At 45.5% G+C, this 17,037-nt stretch overlaps 6 protein-coding genes across 6 annotated transcripts; 3 read left to right on the top strand and 3 right to left on the bottom strand.

Moving 5' to 3' along the window:
• Window positions 1-492: 492 nt before the first annotated feature.
• N7483_006363 (Alpha/Beta hydrolase protein) lies at window positions 493-2,635 on the bottom strand (the record flags this gene model as incomplete). The annotated part of the gene is made up of 6 exons (XM_057089800.1): window positions 493-1,029; window positions 1,093-1,607; window positions 1,697-1,869; window positions 1,953-2,026; window positions 2,082-2,186; window positions 2,249-2,635. The coding sequence occupies 6 exons, from the start codon at window positions 2,633-2,635 to the stop codon at window positions 493-495; spliced, it is 1,791 nt and encodes a 596-aa protein (XP_056944541.1).
• A 1,757-nt stretch (window positions 2,636-4,392) lies between these two features.
• On the top strand, window positions 4,393-6,043 carry N7483_006362 (uncharacterized protein; the record flags this gene model as incomplete). Its single annotated transcript, XM_057089799.1, has 4 exons — window positions 4,393-4,698; window positions 4,754-5,077; window positions 5,140-5,820; window positions 5,888-6,043. 4 exons carry the CDS (start codon window positions 4,393-4,395, stop codon window positions 6,041-6,043), a joined length of 1,467 nt encoding a protein of 488 aa, XP_056944540.1.
• A 437-nt stretch (window positions 6,044-6,480) lies between these two features.
• N7483_006361 (transcription factor domain-containing protein) lies at window positions 6,481-8,977 on the bottom strand (the record flags this gene model as incomplete). The annotated part of the gene is made up of 7 exons (XM_057089798.1): window positions 6,481-6,842; window positions 6,889-7,121; window positions 7,180-7,593; window positions 7,649-8,487; window positions 8,551-8,635; window positions 8,719-8,797; window positions 8,851-8,977. 7 exons carry the CDS (start codon window positions 8,975-8,977, stop codon window positions 6,481-6,483), a joined length of 2,139 nt encoding a protein of 712 aa, XP_056944539.1.
• Window positions 8,978-9,463: 486 nt separating this feature from the next.
• Window positions 9,464-11,333, bottom strand: N7483_006360 (uncharacterized protein; the record flags this gene model as incomplete). The annotated part of the gene is made up of 7 exons (XM_057089797.1): window positions 9,464-9,657; window positions 9,732-9,891; window positions 9,952-10,145; window positions 10,211-10,309; window positions 10,378-10,786; window positions 10,840-10,851; window positions 10,911-11,333. 7 exons carry the CDS (start codon window positions 11,331-11,333, stop codon window positions 9,464-9,466), a joined length of 1,491 nt encoding a protein of 496 aa, XP_056944538.1.
• A 417-nt stretch (window positions 11,334-11,750) lies between these two features.
• N7483_006359 (uncharacterized protein) lies at window positions 11,751-13,658 on the top strand (the record flags this gene model as incomplete). Its single annotated transcript, XM_057089796.1, has 7 exons — window positions 11,751-11,928; window positions 12,005-12,141; window positions 12,205-12,374; window positions 12,431-12,464; window positions 12,552-12,890; window positions 12,911-13,072; window positions 13,128-13,658. 7 exons carry the CDS (start codon window positions 11,751-11,753, stop codon window positions 13,656-13,658), a joined length of 1,551 nt encoding a protein of 516 aa, XP_056944537.1.
• A 1,390-nt stretch (window positions 13,659-15,048) lies between these two features.
• N7483_006358 (uncharacterized protein) lies at window positions 15,049-16,409 on the top strand (the record flags this gene model as incomplete). Its single annotated transcript, XM_057089795.1, has 6 exons — window positions 15,049-15,198; window positions 15,258-15,374; window positions 15,429-15,619; window positions 15,673-15,795; window positions 15,850-15,930; window positions 15,983-16,409. 6 exons carry the CDS (start codon window positions 15,049-15,051, stop codon window positions 16,407-16,409), a joined length of 1,089 nt encoding a protein of 362 aa, XP_056944536.1.
• Window positions 16,410-17,037: the final 628 nt, after the last annotated feature.

Raw genomic sequence — 17,037 nt, 5'->3', positions numbered from 1 at the left:
TGAGTTGAAAGAAAGTATTTCACTACTAGTATTTCTCTTCAGCTTTTCTCTGAACAAGAAGACTAAAGTCAATTCCTGAAAAGTTAGATAATCTGACCAGGGACTTCAAAATGTTCGTGGTGGGACGATCCATTCAGAAGGCGTTCTCATGAGGGCAGACTACCTAGTAGTAGCTAAAGCCCCAGATTCTCCCTGCTCTTCTCTTTACCTCCCCCACAATCCCTAATCTCATACTCACATGTGCATCGTGTTCTTTGTCTTATTCCGCTCCGCTCTACGGATCTTCCAGCACACCTGGATTAAATGATCATACCGCAGCTCAAGCTCAATGGTAGAGAGATAGTTTCGAATAACTTAGAGGTATAATCTATGACATGCAGTTGGTAGAGGTCAATCATTTGTGGAAATTGAACGTCCAGATGTCTGATTGCAGCATGTGCTGAGGCGTGCAGTTATACATTAAAATTGTATACAAAGCACGCATCATACTAACTATTTGGTAATCGTCGGAAGGACAAGGTAACTTTGATGGTTACCGCCAGTCCACACGTTGTGGTGCCCGATATTATCATCAGCGGGAGAAGTCAAAGCCATTGATTCCACCTCGGGCAGGGACATGTCGTGGCCAGAGACCCTGAGAATAAGCCCCTCTCCAGCCTCGAAGACCATTCCCACTGGCCAAATTGCGATAAGAAGGGGAACAACAGACCCAGGAGTGATTGGTTGCCGGGTTCGGTGGTCATATACTGGAATTTGCTCTTCGTTTTCACGGGGCCCTAGACTGACATGGTGCGAGGCTCGTAGCATGCCCTGCTGGCCGAGATGTTTTGCTACGTTTACGTTTGGTACCTGTGGCCGGGGCTTGCACATGGGTGACCAATTCAGAGACTCAAGCAGTTCCCCAGAGGAAGAGATCTTCCGGAGTTGAATCACAACATCAAAATCATCCTTGCTGGAACAAGACATGAACAGTTTCACAAATGGGCGTCCACAAACTTCAGTGTATTTATCGAAAATCAATTTGAAATCCTAAACATGCCAGGTTAGTGTGAAAAGGTTGCGCAGGTGAGCCTATACCTCGGTGGCACTTACCGAGCATGCGGTCAGCGAGTGACCTTCATGAGTTGCGGTAGCAACACGGCTAGGTTTTGTTGCTTCAAGAGAGCTGTTTGCGGCATTGAGATAGTACCGAGTGGTACATTGACGAGCCAAGGGCCATTGGTCCTCAGGACGCTCAACGACGGTTCTAGCAGAACTGCCGTCATACCCGAGCAAGCTCAGGCGAACACGAGGGGTGTCTTTCTCCCAGCCGTTTTCAATACCCTTCGCAAAATAATCGTAGAACCTTTGTAGATCGTCCATTGCTTCAGGTTTGTAGATATCATGCCATTCTTGTGTTGAATGCACTCGCAGCCATTTTTGAGAGGTCTGTGAACGCTCAAAAGCGTGGAAAGAGCCTTCGCAATGTAGACCGGTCGAGTATGAGGCTGTGAGATACATTGGTACATCACGAATGCGCTCCACATTCACTTTCTTGTCCATCCAATATTCGTCAACTAGTGGGCGGGCGTCAAGCATTAAACCAACATTTTCTGCTTTCCCAAAACCTGTAAAATAGACTTAGCTATCGAGAATCCCACTCTTGAGGGGCTTAAATTGCTGATTCAAGATCCAAGCGGGTCCGTAAGTTGCATACCTGCGAGTCCACCAAGAATCATTTTTCCGAAATCGCTCTTAGGGATGCCTCCCCTGCACATCTGATGGGCGTAGAGGTCTGTCAATCCTTCCCAAGGAGCTATTGCCTTCAGGTTAGGATGAGCGAATCGCGATGCGAAGTTGAGCTGTGATACAGCAAGCCATGAGTTCCCCCTATGTCAGTTGTAAGAAAGAGCCAAGACAGCGGAAAGAAAGAAAGAAAAAGGGAAGCTTCGAGCTGTATCGAAGTGACTCACATCATGACGACAGATCCATTGCACCAGGGCTGTTTTGCTGCCCAAGTAATTGAATCGTAGATGTCGATTGCCTCCTATGAGCTGATTAGTATATTTGGTCTGCATGAAGGACAAGTCAGCTATTCTTACTTGTTTGCCCCAGAAGGCTAGATCACCTTCGGAGTTGCCTGCACCGCGTGCATCGATATCAACAATTGCGTAGCCCCTAGAGCACCATTCAGCCGGGTTTGGGCCCTGGCCTTTGGTAAGCCAGTTTGTCTCAAAGGGTAACCTGCGTAGTGTGCGACATAGCTTACTTCAAATGTCTCATATCCACTCAGACGTTGGTACGGAATGCCAATTCTCCATGGTCCCATCGTGTCATAGTCAATTGCACTAGTTCCAGCTTTACCATACGGGCTCCATGGGATAATCGCTGGGACCTTTTCAATCTCACTCGCTGGCCGAAATACATCAGCATAGATAGTGACTCCGTCCCGCATCGGGATAGCCTGGTCAACCTCCCAGATAACATCAAGGAGAAATGCCTGAAACCCCGCCTCTTTGACATGGCCTTTTGGAAGCCTTATGATTTTGCCCGGGTGAAACCCTTTATAGTGGAAGGCTGGATGTTCATCGGGATGTTGGAGGGGCGTATAGGCTGTGTCCGGATCATGATGGGCGGTGGTGTCTCGCACAGACATTTCAAGGACGCGGCAGTTGAGGTTGAATCACTTGTTAAGGTATAAGGGAAGGAGTTCAATCTAAGATTTTGATGTGTCAATGAGTCGTTTCTAAGGGAAAATGCTGGGAGCTTTCAACTTTCAAGGTTGACATCATTGATACCAGGTGAGTATTTACCGTACGTCCCGAATACGGCTTCTCAGCAATAAATACCCGCCCACCAGCACCGACGCCCGGGTGATTTCAATTTATTTCAATTTATATCCATATGCTGGGGTTGTTCGAGAAAGGATCATGTATCACCACCTGCAATCTTGCCCATATGGGATTTGATGTTTTACCTATCTCCACATGGGGAGGTGTTTTGCCCAACGCTGCCCAGGTGATAAATGAAGTTCCAACCCGTGGACCTCGATTTGATTCAGAGTCAAGCCCCATGTTATTCTTTAACGTGACTGCAAATTCGGCGTTAGTATGTTTAGACCACTAGCTCCTATATAAGCCAACCTTGGAACATCCATGATGCATTGATACATACCAACCACCTGGGCAGCTAGTAGTATGGATGTATACCACCCCGCCACCGCCCCGCCGTACAGGTCACCCCGCAACTTGGAATGCATACCACTCCTTACATCGCCCCACACCTAGATCCACTGGTATGGGATGTGAGGACTCTAGTGGGATGTTCGGTTTTGCTACATCGTAATTTTATCTCTCTCTGACTGGCACGCGGAGGCAGTAAAACAATTCAAATGTTGATGATCAAGATTTTATTTGCGGTTCAACTGACTAGTACCAACATTTGAACATTTGGAAACTTCCAGTCCAAGTCCCCGGGCCGTAACTTGAAGCCTAAATTGACTCGGATTGAGTAAATTATATGTTTCAAGTTAATCAAATTTGATATTCAACCCTTTTGGACGCATCCTTGGAGCAGCATTTGCTTTCAGTTTTTGACAAGACTGCAAAACTAAAAAAAAAAAAAATCTGCTCTTTCAATCAACACACATCACTGGACCAGTTGACTATGTATGATTCCCTACCAGTGACAGGTATCCAGACGTCCCTGCTAGAACACGTCCGCATAGTCTTTCCAGCGCTATTTTCTAACACGTTAAAGGAGGTATGAAATCAACCTTGGAAACCTCCAAGATTTTTGAGGGTTCAAGTTCCAAGGTTGCACTTGCGAAACTCGGGAAACTGCACATGTGCCGACCTAAACACGTTTTATGTTGTACCAAATGATGCATACTAGTAAGTGGAAGGATGCTACTAGTAGTATTCCAAGTCTTGGTTGAGCGTGGTGAGCCCAACACCTTCAAACTTCGGACAGAGGCTTTTAATTTGTCGCAGGACCACGTGCCACTGGGTAATACAGTAATCGCGAATTTCCAATGTTGATAGTCCCGCGATATTCCACACTTGCATGGCCCTCCGGGATTCATTCCGAAATTTACCTCTATGCGGATAACAACCCGGAAGCTTTGTACCCGCATCCATCATGCATGACAGTCTAGCCTCGGATGAATAAAGATATTGACCAATAGGTGGCTGTAATCGGCAATTGAAGTGCGGAAAAGATTGTGGATGAAGATCTAGGCGCCATGGTTTACGAAATTCCCCAGACTTCCTACCCCATAATTTTGCCATGTTCATGTCTCGTGGGTTCATTGGCATTGGGACTCGGAGCATATAAAACGCAACCCCCACCCCGACCTAACTGATGGTTGATATTCAAACTTGAATCGAGTACTGGTTTGAAGTTTGATAAGTTATGCGGGAAACTAAATCAATCGACTCCAGTGGCTCATTGCATCTGGAAACAGTCAATACTACGCCAGCAGAACAATCTTTGAAAATAGAGGTGCATGATGATAACCGCGATTCTGTTGCCTCGCCTGACGATCCTCGCGATCCAAGGAACTGGTCATTGAGAAAGAAAAATGCACAGATCTTGATGGTAGCTTTTCATTCCATGATAAGCACTTTCATGGCTGCCGGCATCATCCCAGCCTATGAGACCCTTGCCAAACAGTACAATGTTACTGTCCCCGAGGCAAGCTATTTGACATCATTCCAGGTATGCCTCCTTCCAAGGATCGGGGTTTTGCTATCTGACATTCTTCCATCTACAGATTCTACTACTCGGTCTTTCACCCCTTATTTGGAATCCAATCACAGCGGTATATGGTCGATATAATGTTAGCCTTCTGTCAGTTTTCGGCAGTATGTTATGCAACATCGGGGGAGCACGATGCACAACGTATGGGGCTCAGATGGCCACACGTGTTTTGACGGCTTTTCTCATCTCGCCTCCAATAGGGATTGGGAGTGGAGCAATTACCGAGCTGTGTGAACCTGAAGAACGCGGCCAGAAGTTAGGCTGGTGGATGCTTCTTACCACGATAGGTACACCCGCTGGACCATTTCTCATGGGCTTTGTCACTCAGCATATCGGGGTATGTAAATCAAACAGAAAATCTTGAACATCCAAATCGCCCTACTGACTCACCTGGCTCAGATTCAATGGATCTTTTGGATCTTCGCAATTATCAACTTTGTTCAGTTACTATTTTATCTCGCATTTGGGGACGAGACAGTATACCACCCTGATCTTCAAATCGAAAACACAAATTTCTTCACGAAGATGAAGCCCCGAAGACTTGCTAAGCGAAAGCTGTCATGGTATGACTTTGTGGCACCCCTAACTTTGGCCAAATCCCCTCGGATACTTGTCACAGCATGCGCTCATGCAATCACTTTCTGCTATGGAAATATTGCGTTGATTGTGGAAATGCCGATCGCATTTGGGGAGAAGTTCAATTTCAGTGCGCAACAAATCGGTTTACAGTTTATCGCTATTATCATCGGGTGTGTTCTCGGAGAGCAAGTCAGCGGCCCTGGATCCGACTGGTTTCTAAAACGTATTCGGAAATCGAAGGGAAACTCTCACCCATCCGATCGCCTATGGCTTGCATATATAGCCTTCTCAACAATTATTGCCGGATTGCTGACATGGGGGTTCCAACTGAAAAAAGCTGGCACAGTCTGGAATGTTACTCCATGTGTTGGTGCTGCAATTGCAAGCTTCGGCAATCAGATGCAAACCACGATTTTGACAACATTCGCAGTTGAGAGCGAGAAGGAGAGAGCCAGTGAGGTTGGTGTATTTGTCAATGTTTGCAGACAAATTTATGGTTTCGTGAGTTTTCCTTTAACTTCGAGCCCTTGCATTCTCAACTTTCGTGCTGACTTATTATGAATCTCAGCTGGGGCCGTTCTATTTTCCATATATGTTTGCTGCTCTTGGTCTAGATGGAGCAGCTGGCATAATGGTTGTGATAGTTTCAGGAGCGGCTCTACTTCCTATTGTGGCAGTCCAACTCGCTGCAAGGAGATATGATGTTCAAATTAGTTCTAGCTGAGCAGTCTATGTTTCATCTTAGTTTCATGGATCTCAATTGAAGCAATCACCTGAATACTAGATAGTAACAGGTCGAACTTCCCCTCTTCACGCTTCCTCAAATAGACAGTTTTCCCTTAAAGTTTGTAGGTTCAGCTGTCATCTCCTAATTTATGCCAATCACTTTGCCGCTTGCTTGCTCTTGTCTGGACCTAGTTCGTCGTTTGTCCCAAAAGTGATTTTACACAACGTAATGGTCTCCGCAAATTGTCTCGGGTACATGGTTAATGTCCCGCCACAGATCATAGTATTGGTATGCATGGCGCATGTTGACCGAATTGAAAATATACAAAAACATTGGTTAGATAGTCCTATACTAGACCCTCGCGGTTTTCTGGGCCTGTGTGTAAGTCGAAATTCACCGTATAGAATTAAGACTTGAGATGGCTTGGATTGAAACTATAGTAGGTTATTAGGCACACTGTTTAACCAAGACATGTCCTGAAAGTCTGGCATCTCAAACCCTTCCAATGAAGCTGTGCTCATATCGCCTCCAAATTGCATGTTGTGCAGCATCGTATTAGTAGCAAGTTCATGGTCAAAAACATCATCCATAGGGGACTGGTGTGAAGATACCACCTGTTCATAAAGGATTTCAAGGGCAGCCACACAGCGCCTAGCTGACTTGCTATAGCCTTGATACTTCCGCAGTATCTCCAAAGCGCTGTTCAAGGAATAAGAAATCGCATCGTTTGTAATCTCATTCTTGATCTCTGAGCACAACTGACCCGCAATCAGAACGGTTGCGGAGGTATAGACGTCTATCCAGTCAGACTTTTGAACGCAATGATCTGATTATAAACTCACATAAGATGTTATACCACCATGCAGGAAGTGGACCACCAGTCTCATCTTTTGGGATATTCCTGTGAATTAAGCCAATGGATTCCTGCGCAGCTCGCACACATAGTATGGAGCATTGTAAAGCAACCCGGTGAGGGAAGGACTCTTGTATAAATGAAAAGTTGATGCTGTTCTCGCGCGATGCGCAATATTTGGACAAAATGGGCCTAAATAACAGTATGCGCACGTGAAGAAAACTAATCACTCCATGTTAGCAAAGTGCTGGAATGATACTTTCAGACCCTGAAACCGTACCGTGCCCTTAAAACAATACTTTGTCGCATAAAAATTGAATTTTCAGAATTGACATTGGGCCATTGCTGAAGATGGGCGGGAAGATTTCGCGTCCAACGAGACAGAGATCGATCGAGCTCAAATATTGTGCGATCGCCTTCATTAGTACCACTGTTAAAGTAGAAATCGTGCATATCCTCCATACTTTCGTCGGGTGTAGATTTGTAAAGGCTCAATAGTACGTCGTTCATAATTTCATATAGCTCCAAAGACTTTGCATAGAATGCCATCACAGATGGTTTTTCAGGGGGTTGTGTAGGCTCTGAGGCGATGCCAGCTTGTAATATTTCGTCATCAACAGCCTCAGGCAGTGGCACTGCACCACTTGAATATCGTGAAATCATTGCAGGTCTGCCAAATGTCATGGAAATCACCCTGTTATGCTCCCTGTTAGACTTCCTTCATCTTTGGCCAGTCGAACTTGACATACCTATCCATCAAAACACAACCATGCCACAGTTTCCGTGCGATTTGCTGCTTGTGAAAGCTTCCGAGGTTATTGGTTGTCTGAGGTAGATGTAAACCCAGACTTTGAGCATTCCGAATGGCTAAGCCTGTCACGATCCAGCACTGATGTGCTGAGTCGGTGCTTTGTAAATACTGTGCCATGAGGAGCAAACATTGTATCAAGCCAGCCGAGCCTGTGTCCCATAAATTAAATTGGAACAAGTCCTTCGCTCGAGAGAAGAAAACATTCGCAGATGTCTCTCGCTCTTCAGGTGGGATGAAATCAGATAGTTGACTAGCCAGAGCAAAAATCACGTTGAATGTGCACATCACCATATGCTCATCGACTTGCAGAGTCTCTCCATCCCACACCTTCTGGTATTCAGATCTCATAGAAGCACTGTCGACAAAGGGATACAGCGGAAAGACATAATCCCAGTATACATTCATCAACCGGTCGGCAGTTCTTCTCGGTGGCAAAATATAATCTTGGTGGTGTACTGTTTCTGCAGGGACGCGGTCATCAGATGTGGATAGTAGGTTTGAGCGGAGAGCTGAGTCTGGAGCTGAGCGCTGCATGTCTGGCGAAGATATCCTCTTGTCTATCGCAGTTTTTATTTGACGCATGAATCCAGCGGCACTAGAACTTCCAAAGAAGCCTTGGCTAGTTCGTCCTTCTTCCACAGCCCCCATCATCGCATTGACGCCATCCCTTCCATTCCTGGGCGGAGCTAACGGAGTGAGGCATTGGGCCTTTCGAGGGATATCAGCAGACGTCGCCGAATGCTCACCACCAGATGTAAAAGAAGGAACGTTTGAAGTCTTTGTGAGTAGAATGATTAGTCAGGATAATATTTTCAGATTGCCCAGGGGGACATTACAAACCGATTGCAGATCTAAAACCACACTCCTTTCAGCCCGATCCGGGCTCTCAAGCTCTTTGATTCGACCCTCCAGGCGAGATATGTATCTATGATGGGTGAGACCCAGTCAGTACCTGGGAGCGATGTGTCCAAGACCAAACTTGGATGAGAACTTGAACTTCCAACTTACGACTGAGTGGCGCGTTTCTTTTCTAGGTCACCAGTGTAGACGCAGGTCGGGCTCGACCTCTTACTACATGGTCCACAGACTAATGAGGTTCAATGAGTACGGGTGGCATTCCGGGGAGGCTGGCGTACATACCAGGTTGAACGCCATCACAGCGCACCTTTTTCATCCGACAATCATCGCATGCAACGGCAATCTTCCGGCGCTTTGGTTGTCGCCCAGATTCATGACTTTTCATAGCTTCCGGTTCAGTATTTTCCATCTTTCTCCGATATAATGCTGACTCTGTTGAGCATAGGGGATCCGGAGGTTGGCGGGAGCAGATCCGAGTGTGGGTCTAATGAAGTACCGGAACAACCTCCAATTTGCCGAACTGATTACCGAATGAATATCACATCTTGATTTCTGAATTCTGAGTACGGGATATTTCCGTGAGTTAATTCGAGCTGGAAAACATTCCGTATCTTGATATGACGCGAGTTTCATGCATGTGCATCTATGCGATCATCATCCAGATGTCCATGGATAATATCTCTTACTTGGTTTCTCTCAGTGACAACTTCCAAGGTTCAGGTTGAACCTCATTATATATTTTCTAATTCCAACATTCAACTTGAACTTGAAGCTTACACTGACATCTAGAGATGACATGAATGATATCTTCCTCGTTCTCCGACCAATGATTCATTGCTCGGTAATAGCCAAAGTTCTTCATCACCATCCGATCGAAACTTCGGACTTGAATGGTCTATGGTTCCCAGGGCCCTACAGCTCGAGCTCCTGTCAAGAGTAATGGCTCCTTGTCACCTTGCACAAGGAAAATATCTTCATGGCGCGCCCCAAATTTGTCGACCAAATATATTCCTGGCTCTGATGTGAACGCCATTCCGGTCTTAAGCAGAGTGGCATGGTTTCCTTTGTTGAGATAGGGACTTTCGTGAGCTATTCAATCGTTACGTGAAATATTGCTGTCAGCCAAGGCACCGAATGATAGCTTCCCAGGTCGAGGAAAATACCTTTAATTCCTATTCCATGGCCAACTCGATGTGTGAAGGCCTCTCCATACCCAGCATCGGTGATGACCTTTCGAGCTGCGATATCAACGCTGGCTGCTGTATAATTCTCTCGCATGCGTTGGACAGATTGAGTTTGCGCCTCAAAAACAATGTCCCAGGCCTTTAAAGGAACGGATTAGTCCGATGAACATACGTCGATGAAAGATTGACTCTCACTTACCTTCAACTTTTCCTTCATGGTTGGCGTTAAAGCATCCCCAGGGTTGGGCTTGATGAGGAAAGGTGGGAAGAAGGTACGACAGATGTCGGAAGAATATCCAAATAAATGGGCACCAACATCGATAAGCACGAAAGTTTCCGATTCTAGTACCTTTGTCCCATTCGTACCGCCATGGGGATTGGATGCGTTTTCATCTTCATTCCATAATTAACACACCTGCGCTGACAGTATTCGTGGAAACGAGGAAAATTGATCATACCGAACAAAACAATATCAAAAAATGGCTCCATGCCAGCTGCCCGAATCGCATCATCAAGCGCACTTGCAATTTCATTCTCCGTGAGTCCCGGAACAAGACCTAGGCATATATTTAGCAAGAAGGTCATATAAAGTGAGCCGCGAAAGTGCATCCATGGATATTTTTACATTTCCTCATCTGTCGCACTGCCTCTACTGTGCCTGTGTTAACAGCCCGAAGAATATCAACCTCGTTCGAGCTCTTGATCTGTCTCACTTCCTCAACGTGTCCACTTAGTCCGACAACTTCGAAGCCTGTCTGGCTAAGACCACGTTGAATAAAGTCACGCATCTCCTCGTCTACCATTAATCGAGGCTGACGATTTAGTCCTAGGAATACCTCAGACTGATGCAAAGTCTGATATGGATCCCAGTGTTCTTCCCATGGAATGATTTGGATCGGCTCGATAAAAGGCATTCCCAAAAGGCGAGCTCGCTCGGCTTCAAATGAAGGGGACAGAAAAGTAGTATTTGCCGAAATCTTGCCCGAGCCATCTCGAACAGGTCGCACGATCATGAGGAACGGGCGTTCTTCTGGCTAATTGTTGGTTTAGGCTTTCACCATCCTGGGACCAATCGAGATTGACTCACCTCCCAAACTTCCTATTCATTTATGTCAATTTTGGATGTGAAGATTTTGAGGGAAGATGATTCTGACGCACCCATTCAGGCTGGCTGACGTTGGCAAAGTATTTGAATGTGTATCCGGGTTCAACTACGAAGGCGTCTACACCTTCAGCTACAAGAGCTTCCGCCAACCTGTCTCTCCTTTCTGTATATTCAGAAACTTGAATTGGAACCACCCCGTTCAGAAATGGGAGACCTGTGTCAAGAAAGTTTTCAATAGCACATTGTTGAAAACTGCTGTATATGTCATGTTTCGCAGTCCCCAACCAGAAGCGCGAAACACTTGTACCAAAATAATCAGTTGACCCGCGTTGAACAAACTGATACCCAGTTACCATCCAAATTCCGACTACTATCACAGCTAATATCAATTTGCGGATTGAATGGTGCTGTTTGTATCGAGACATATATTCCACCTTAACCTCCCCCATAGAGCCCCAATGCACCTGTTTCGACATGTGAATGTATGAATAGTTGCTAACAACTTGAATTTTTATTTGAAGAAGTAGAGATCTTGAGAAGTTGAATCGTTAAAGTGACTCGTCACAATGACTATTGAGGGGTTAGCTCACTAACTCGCATCGACCTTCCTCGTATCCTTTCATGCAGACGGGACGGGAAAAGATCACTTAGCGTCAAAACTCACCCCCATTTTTGTTCAATCATACAGGGATTTACCCCGCAGATAGGCTTCTATTAAGATTGGCTGCACGATAATCTGTAACGAGTTAAATCAAAGTTTAATAATAAAGACAGATTGCCATGAATGTGATGTTTGATAGCACGGATTGGGTATAAAGACCCCCCTTAAGTGGACGCGTAGTGGAGGGAAACATAAATGCTAGAATCTTGAGAAAAGAAATTAAAAATTTACAATGAATGATTGCGTTTCAGAAGATGTTCACGATACGCGTGAGCCCACACTACCAGACGAAAAGACAGAGACTGTAGCTGCCAGTGCCAGTGTCAAAGATGAAGATGTCACTAATCCGAGTCGCGGTTACTCGCATCTCTCAACACTGATGATGATCATCTTTAGTGGTCTAGCAATTGGTTAGATAAAATTCCATCCTCACTCATCACCGATCTATATCTTCTTTTGTGAGAGAGTGCAACTAACCTTCTACAGGGAGTGATGGGTTCAACGCTTCTATCATCGGAAACCTAGAGTTACTCATGGAGGTCATTTACGCGAAGTCCTGGTCTACTGCTGTCGCTTCAAGACTGTCAAATGCATTCATGATCGGCATGATCATCGGCATGCTGGTATTTGCTCACTTCTTTGCGATTTCGGTTATGCGCGGCAGTCACTGAGCTAACGATTGACAGTCCTTCGGTTATATCTCGGACAAAATGGGTCGAAAGACAGGAGCGGTGCTCACGACAACTATCCTGGTACTTGGAGTTGCTCTGAGCGCTGGAGCAAGTGGCTATACTGAAGATGGGATGTTTTGGATGTTGACTATATCCAGAGGGATTGCTGGTGTTGGTGCAGGCGGGTGAGTTCACAGCAATAGATCAGTTCTTTTGTTATTCAAATTTACTGATCATTTAGTGAATATCCTGTTGCAGGTGCTGGTGCAGCCGAGGTTGGCATCCGTATTTCCCTGACTTTCTCTTTCCCTCATTACTCGTCTGTCGAAGAACTCTTTTGCTGATATAATTATCTTGACTAGGCTACCGACGAAACACCTCAAATCCGTAAACGACGAGGATTCATATTCGCCATGATAGGAGACCTGTCTGCCAGTCTAGGATTCGCTTTTGGAGCTCTTGTGCCGCTGATTCTGCTGCTATGCTTCCATCAAAAGGTACAGCATTATGAAGCTGTCTGGAGAGCCTCCCTAGCCATGGGGGCTATTGCACCAATTTCGATCTTTTGGTTTCGCTACCGGATGGTTGTTAGCTCTGCGTATAAAAAGAGCTCTATGCAGAAGCAACGGATTCCGTACTGGCTTGTGGTCAAAAAGTATTGGCGTGGTCTATTAGGTGCCAGCGCTTGCTGGTTCATGCAAGTATCCCTGCGCCCTAATAGCATTTCAGACATCTGAACGGCTTACTGACGGAACCTCTGAACAGGTATAACTATATCTCATACCCGTTTGGGTTATTTTCTTCAACAATTGTCGACCGAGTTAATCCGAGTTCATCCCTCGCAATAACCATGGCTTGGGGCACATTGATCAATTGCTTTTATGTGAGTGCATCGGTACTCCGATATTTTTCATGCTAACTTAGACTTCTTGCAAAAGATCCCCGGGGCCTTTATTGGTGGTTTTCTATCTGATCGTATTGGTCGTCGGCGTACTATGGCCCTGGGCTTTATGCTTCAAGCTCTTTTAGGCTTTGTACTCGGCGGTGCGCTTGGACCCATCGAAACGAAGCTTCCGCTATTCATTGTTCTCTATGGGGTTTTCCTCACACTCGGCGAGGTAGGACCAGGATCCACTATTGTTCTTACAGCGAGTGAGAACTTCCCCACTGCGGTCCGTGGTCATGCGGTCGGCTTCGCAGCTGCGTGGAGTAAGGCAGGTGCTGCTATCGGGACAGCAGTCTTCAAGCCGATTTTGGCTAGTAGTGGCACCCAGGCCGTCTTCTTGATTGGATCTGGATTTGCAGTCCTCGGGTCTCTGGTAGCTTGGTTCATTTTGCCGGATTCTGATAAGTTGTTGGATCATGGGGATCAAGAGTGGAAAGATTACTTGACTGCCCATGGGTACACAAACATTGAATGGGGAGTTCAATCAGCTCAAACAGTTCAGGAGGTGAAAGAAACTGAATGAATAACATCTTCCTCATTCAAAGGATTCAAATCATGATTCAATGTCAATAAATGCATCATTTTTCTTTGTTCTTCATTCCAAACATGCAAGGAATTCATGTGAATAAATCATCCCGTGTCTCAGTTCGGTTCCTCGGTCGCACTCCGATTCCACGGCATCGGTTTATTATTTTCTCCGATCACATCACACAGAATCACACTTACCTAAAATCGTCTAGTTTTCACCCACTTCGACGATGGCCTGGGCGCCCAGATACTAGTCAAATGTTGGACATCAGTCTAGTGGAGGCAAAAAAAAAACAAGAAAAAAAAAAATAATGCTGCGCCGCAAATCCCCGAGATCATTTCATTGTGTGCATCACAATCTCAAGGACAATTGCTTTGATGCACTGGAAAATACGACTGGGGCAAGAACTTGACATGTGTTCAAGTTATCTACAGGGATGAAATGCTCGAGATTGAGATCCCCTACAACTACCTCTTTAGTCAAGCTCGCCGAAAGTACTCCATACCTGAACCATTACAACCTTGGAACTTGAAGCTGCCTTTTACTTCCCAGGGGTCAACCATGGAAGGGGGCAAATTGTTGTGGGGCTCGAGACCCTTCAAATGTTCCTTAGCATCAAATAGGCGAAAAGGCGTTTGAACTATCAACAAGAAAAGTGGAGAGAGATGCGAGCCATGTACGGAGTACTACTACCCCCAAGGTCCGCACGCAGGCTAAATTCAAATGTTGACAAATACATGTACCATGTATTGGAATCTCTGCATGATTGTAGAGTAATGAAAACTTGTTCTCGACCCGGAGTTGAATTCGAGTCGCCACCATTCCTGTGAATCATCACTTTTCTATGGATTCTACATGACTGGCTTGTACGGAGTATTTCGTTCACAGTCTAGAAGCCACCTTAGGGTTCTGACGGGGACTCAATCCACTTCGACCCACTACCGCGTGTGTAACAGTTCTGGCCTTTAAATTTGCAAAATGAGCGGTCCACTGGCATTCTATACAAGGCTTAGTTTAACCAAATCAAGCCATGTAACTGGCGATCGCCATGTGTGTTTCGTTATGGACGATCACTTAAGGTTCCGTGGCTTAAAATTCCAAGCTCCGAAACGTCCTTTACGAGCCTATCCTCTTTTCTGAGATTTCCCCCTCCTGTTGCCTGCATTAGCGCTAAAAATATTCGATTGACATTGGGATGATCCATTCTTATTCTATCCCTTATCCCCCCAGGTCGCGCTGTCGTGCCATCTAAGACATCTGGAGGCATCTTATACGGTTATACGCTGTGTTGACTTAAGCCGTTAGCTGAGAAATTGGATCAGCACTTGAATTCACTAAACGATCTAAGCGCTCCGGGTTTTGATTAGCGCTCGGCATTGCTAATATGGCAATCTACACTGATATGGCTCCGTCTTTGGCGGGCAGCACTATCATGCTGACGGTACTGGCTTTTTTGACCTTTGGGTTGCGAGTTTATTGCCGTTTGTCAAGGAAATTATGGGGAGTAGAAGACTGGATCATGACGATAGCAACAGTGAGTCGTCGTCCGAGAAACACCCCCACTTACTTAGCTAATGGGATGAAAACTTGAAGATCCCGTTTGCTGTGCTTGTTGCAGGATGTATCGGAGGAGCTTTCAACGGAATCGGCATTCTCAATTCAACCTTTGCTAAGCCAGGAAATGAGAAATATGAGGCAGAGGGGAAGAAGGTTAGTTCTGGATATCTTTGTTTTTTTTTTTACTAAGACTAATCTATTCGCAAGTTTTTCCTTATATTCGAAGTCGGATACTGCTCCGCTATCATCCCAATTAAGCTTAGCATCAGCTGGATGCTGATTCGAGTCGCAAGTGGCCGCAAGCTGTACCTTTACATTCAATATGCTGTAATGGTTACATTTGTCCTCATGAACATCATCGCCCTTATCTTCATTTTGATTAACTGCATCCCAGTCGAGTAAGTTTCAATACAACTTTAACCTCGCCTTATAGATGCTGACCTAGCTATAGAGCTGCATGGAGCGCCGAAGCACTTGCAAACGGAGGCCACTGCCAAGCAAGCTATGTTCTCGCTGATGTGTACTATGCCTGCACTGCTGTGAATATCGTGACCGACTGGGTGACAGCCTTCCTGTATGGATCCAAGTACTCTTATTTGCGATGAAACAAGTCTAATCTTCATTTTAGTCCAATCCCTCTTCTGTGGAACGTCCAGATCAACCGCAACACCAAAATCTCGATTATTGGCTTGATGGGCCTCGGTATCTTGTAAGTGGCATCTAAGCTCCCTCCCCCAGTAACTATCTGACTTTTTATATAGCGCATCGTTATCTGCCTGCATCCGACTCAAGTATACTGTCGCGTTGACTAACCAGAACAATTATCTTTACGGCGTCGCGAACGTTGTTATCTGGGGATTCGCCGAGAACGCCCTAGGTATGATTGTTGGAAACATTGCAACCCTCCGTCCGCTTTTCCGCATTCTTCGTGATGGAAAGACTTCGGACTACACGAAGTCCCCTATCTTCCAAAATTCCCACCGCACTGGAGGAGGCATGTACTCAAAGAGCTACGAGCTTGCCGAGCATGGTCAGAGCGTCAATCACACTGCCATCACTACAGTGCAGGAGCATGAGCGACACAGCATCAGTGATGGAGATAGCCAGAAGGAGATTCTCGACAATGTCCAACGACCTGGCCAAACTGAGATTCTCGTCAATCGACAAGTCACTGTGGCGTACGACTAGAATTCTGGTCGATTTTCGCGTCATGGGTCTTTCAATGTTAAATCCGGGGCCCCGAGATATCCGATTCTTAATTACATATTCTAATCTTCCCAATTGTGTATATACTCGTATCAAAGATACTTTTTTAGTTAAACCTTCAAATTTTCGGATGGTGTTCAAAATGGACGTTGCTGCCAGTTCTAATGAAAAGTTAGCCCTGGAGCAAATCCAAGTTCCCAGGTTTACAAACATACTATAAACAGCCTTGGAACATTTCAACCTTGTAAGTTGATTTAAAAACACAATCATATTGCCATTGTTACTTTCCACGCCAAATATCAAAACTCCAATGGTATCCGCCGTTCTTCAAACATTCAGGTTCGAACTCGTCTTCTCTGTCAGTTTCATAAGTAGGATCTTGACGACTAATTCTCTCCCAGGTGACATTTGAAACAACCCTCCACTCAGCCTCACGGAAATCATACGGCCAACCGTATTGCTTCTGGAGAATCTTTTTGATTTGAGGGTACTGTAAACGCTTACTGATTGTTATTGGACGATGTCTTTATATAAGGCTTGTGGAAGAAAATTTGAAAAAAAGGATCACCTACTACACCATAAATATCATTTTCTTCCGTAACCAAGTCAC

Source organism: Penicillium malachiteum (genome assembly GCF_028827825.1).
Source record: "Penicillium malachiteum strain IBT 17515 chromosome Unknown utg000003l:1.0-4950554.0:1.0-4952489.0, whole genome shotgun sequence".
NCBI lineage: Eukaryota > Fungi > Ascomycota > Eurotiomycetes > Eurotiales > Aspergillaceae > Penicillium > Penicillium malachiteum.
Note: the sequence above shows the minus strand (reverse complement) of the source record. Positions and strands in the feature narration are given on the sequence as shown.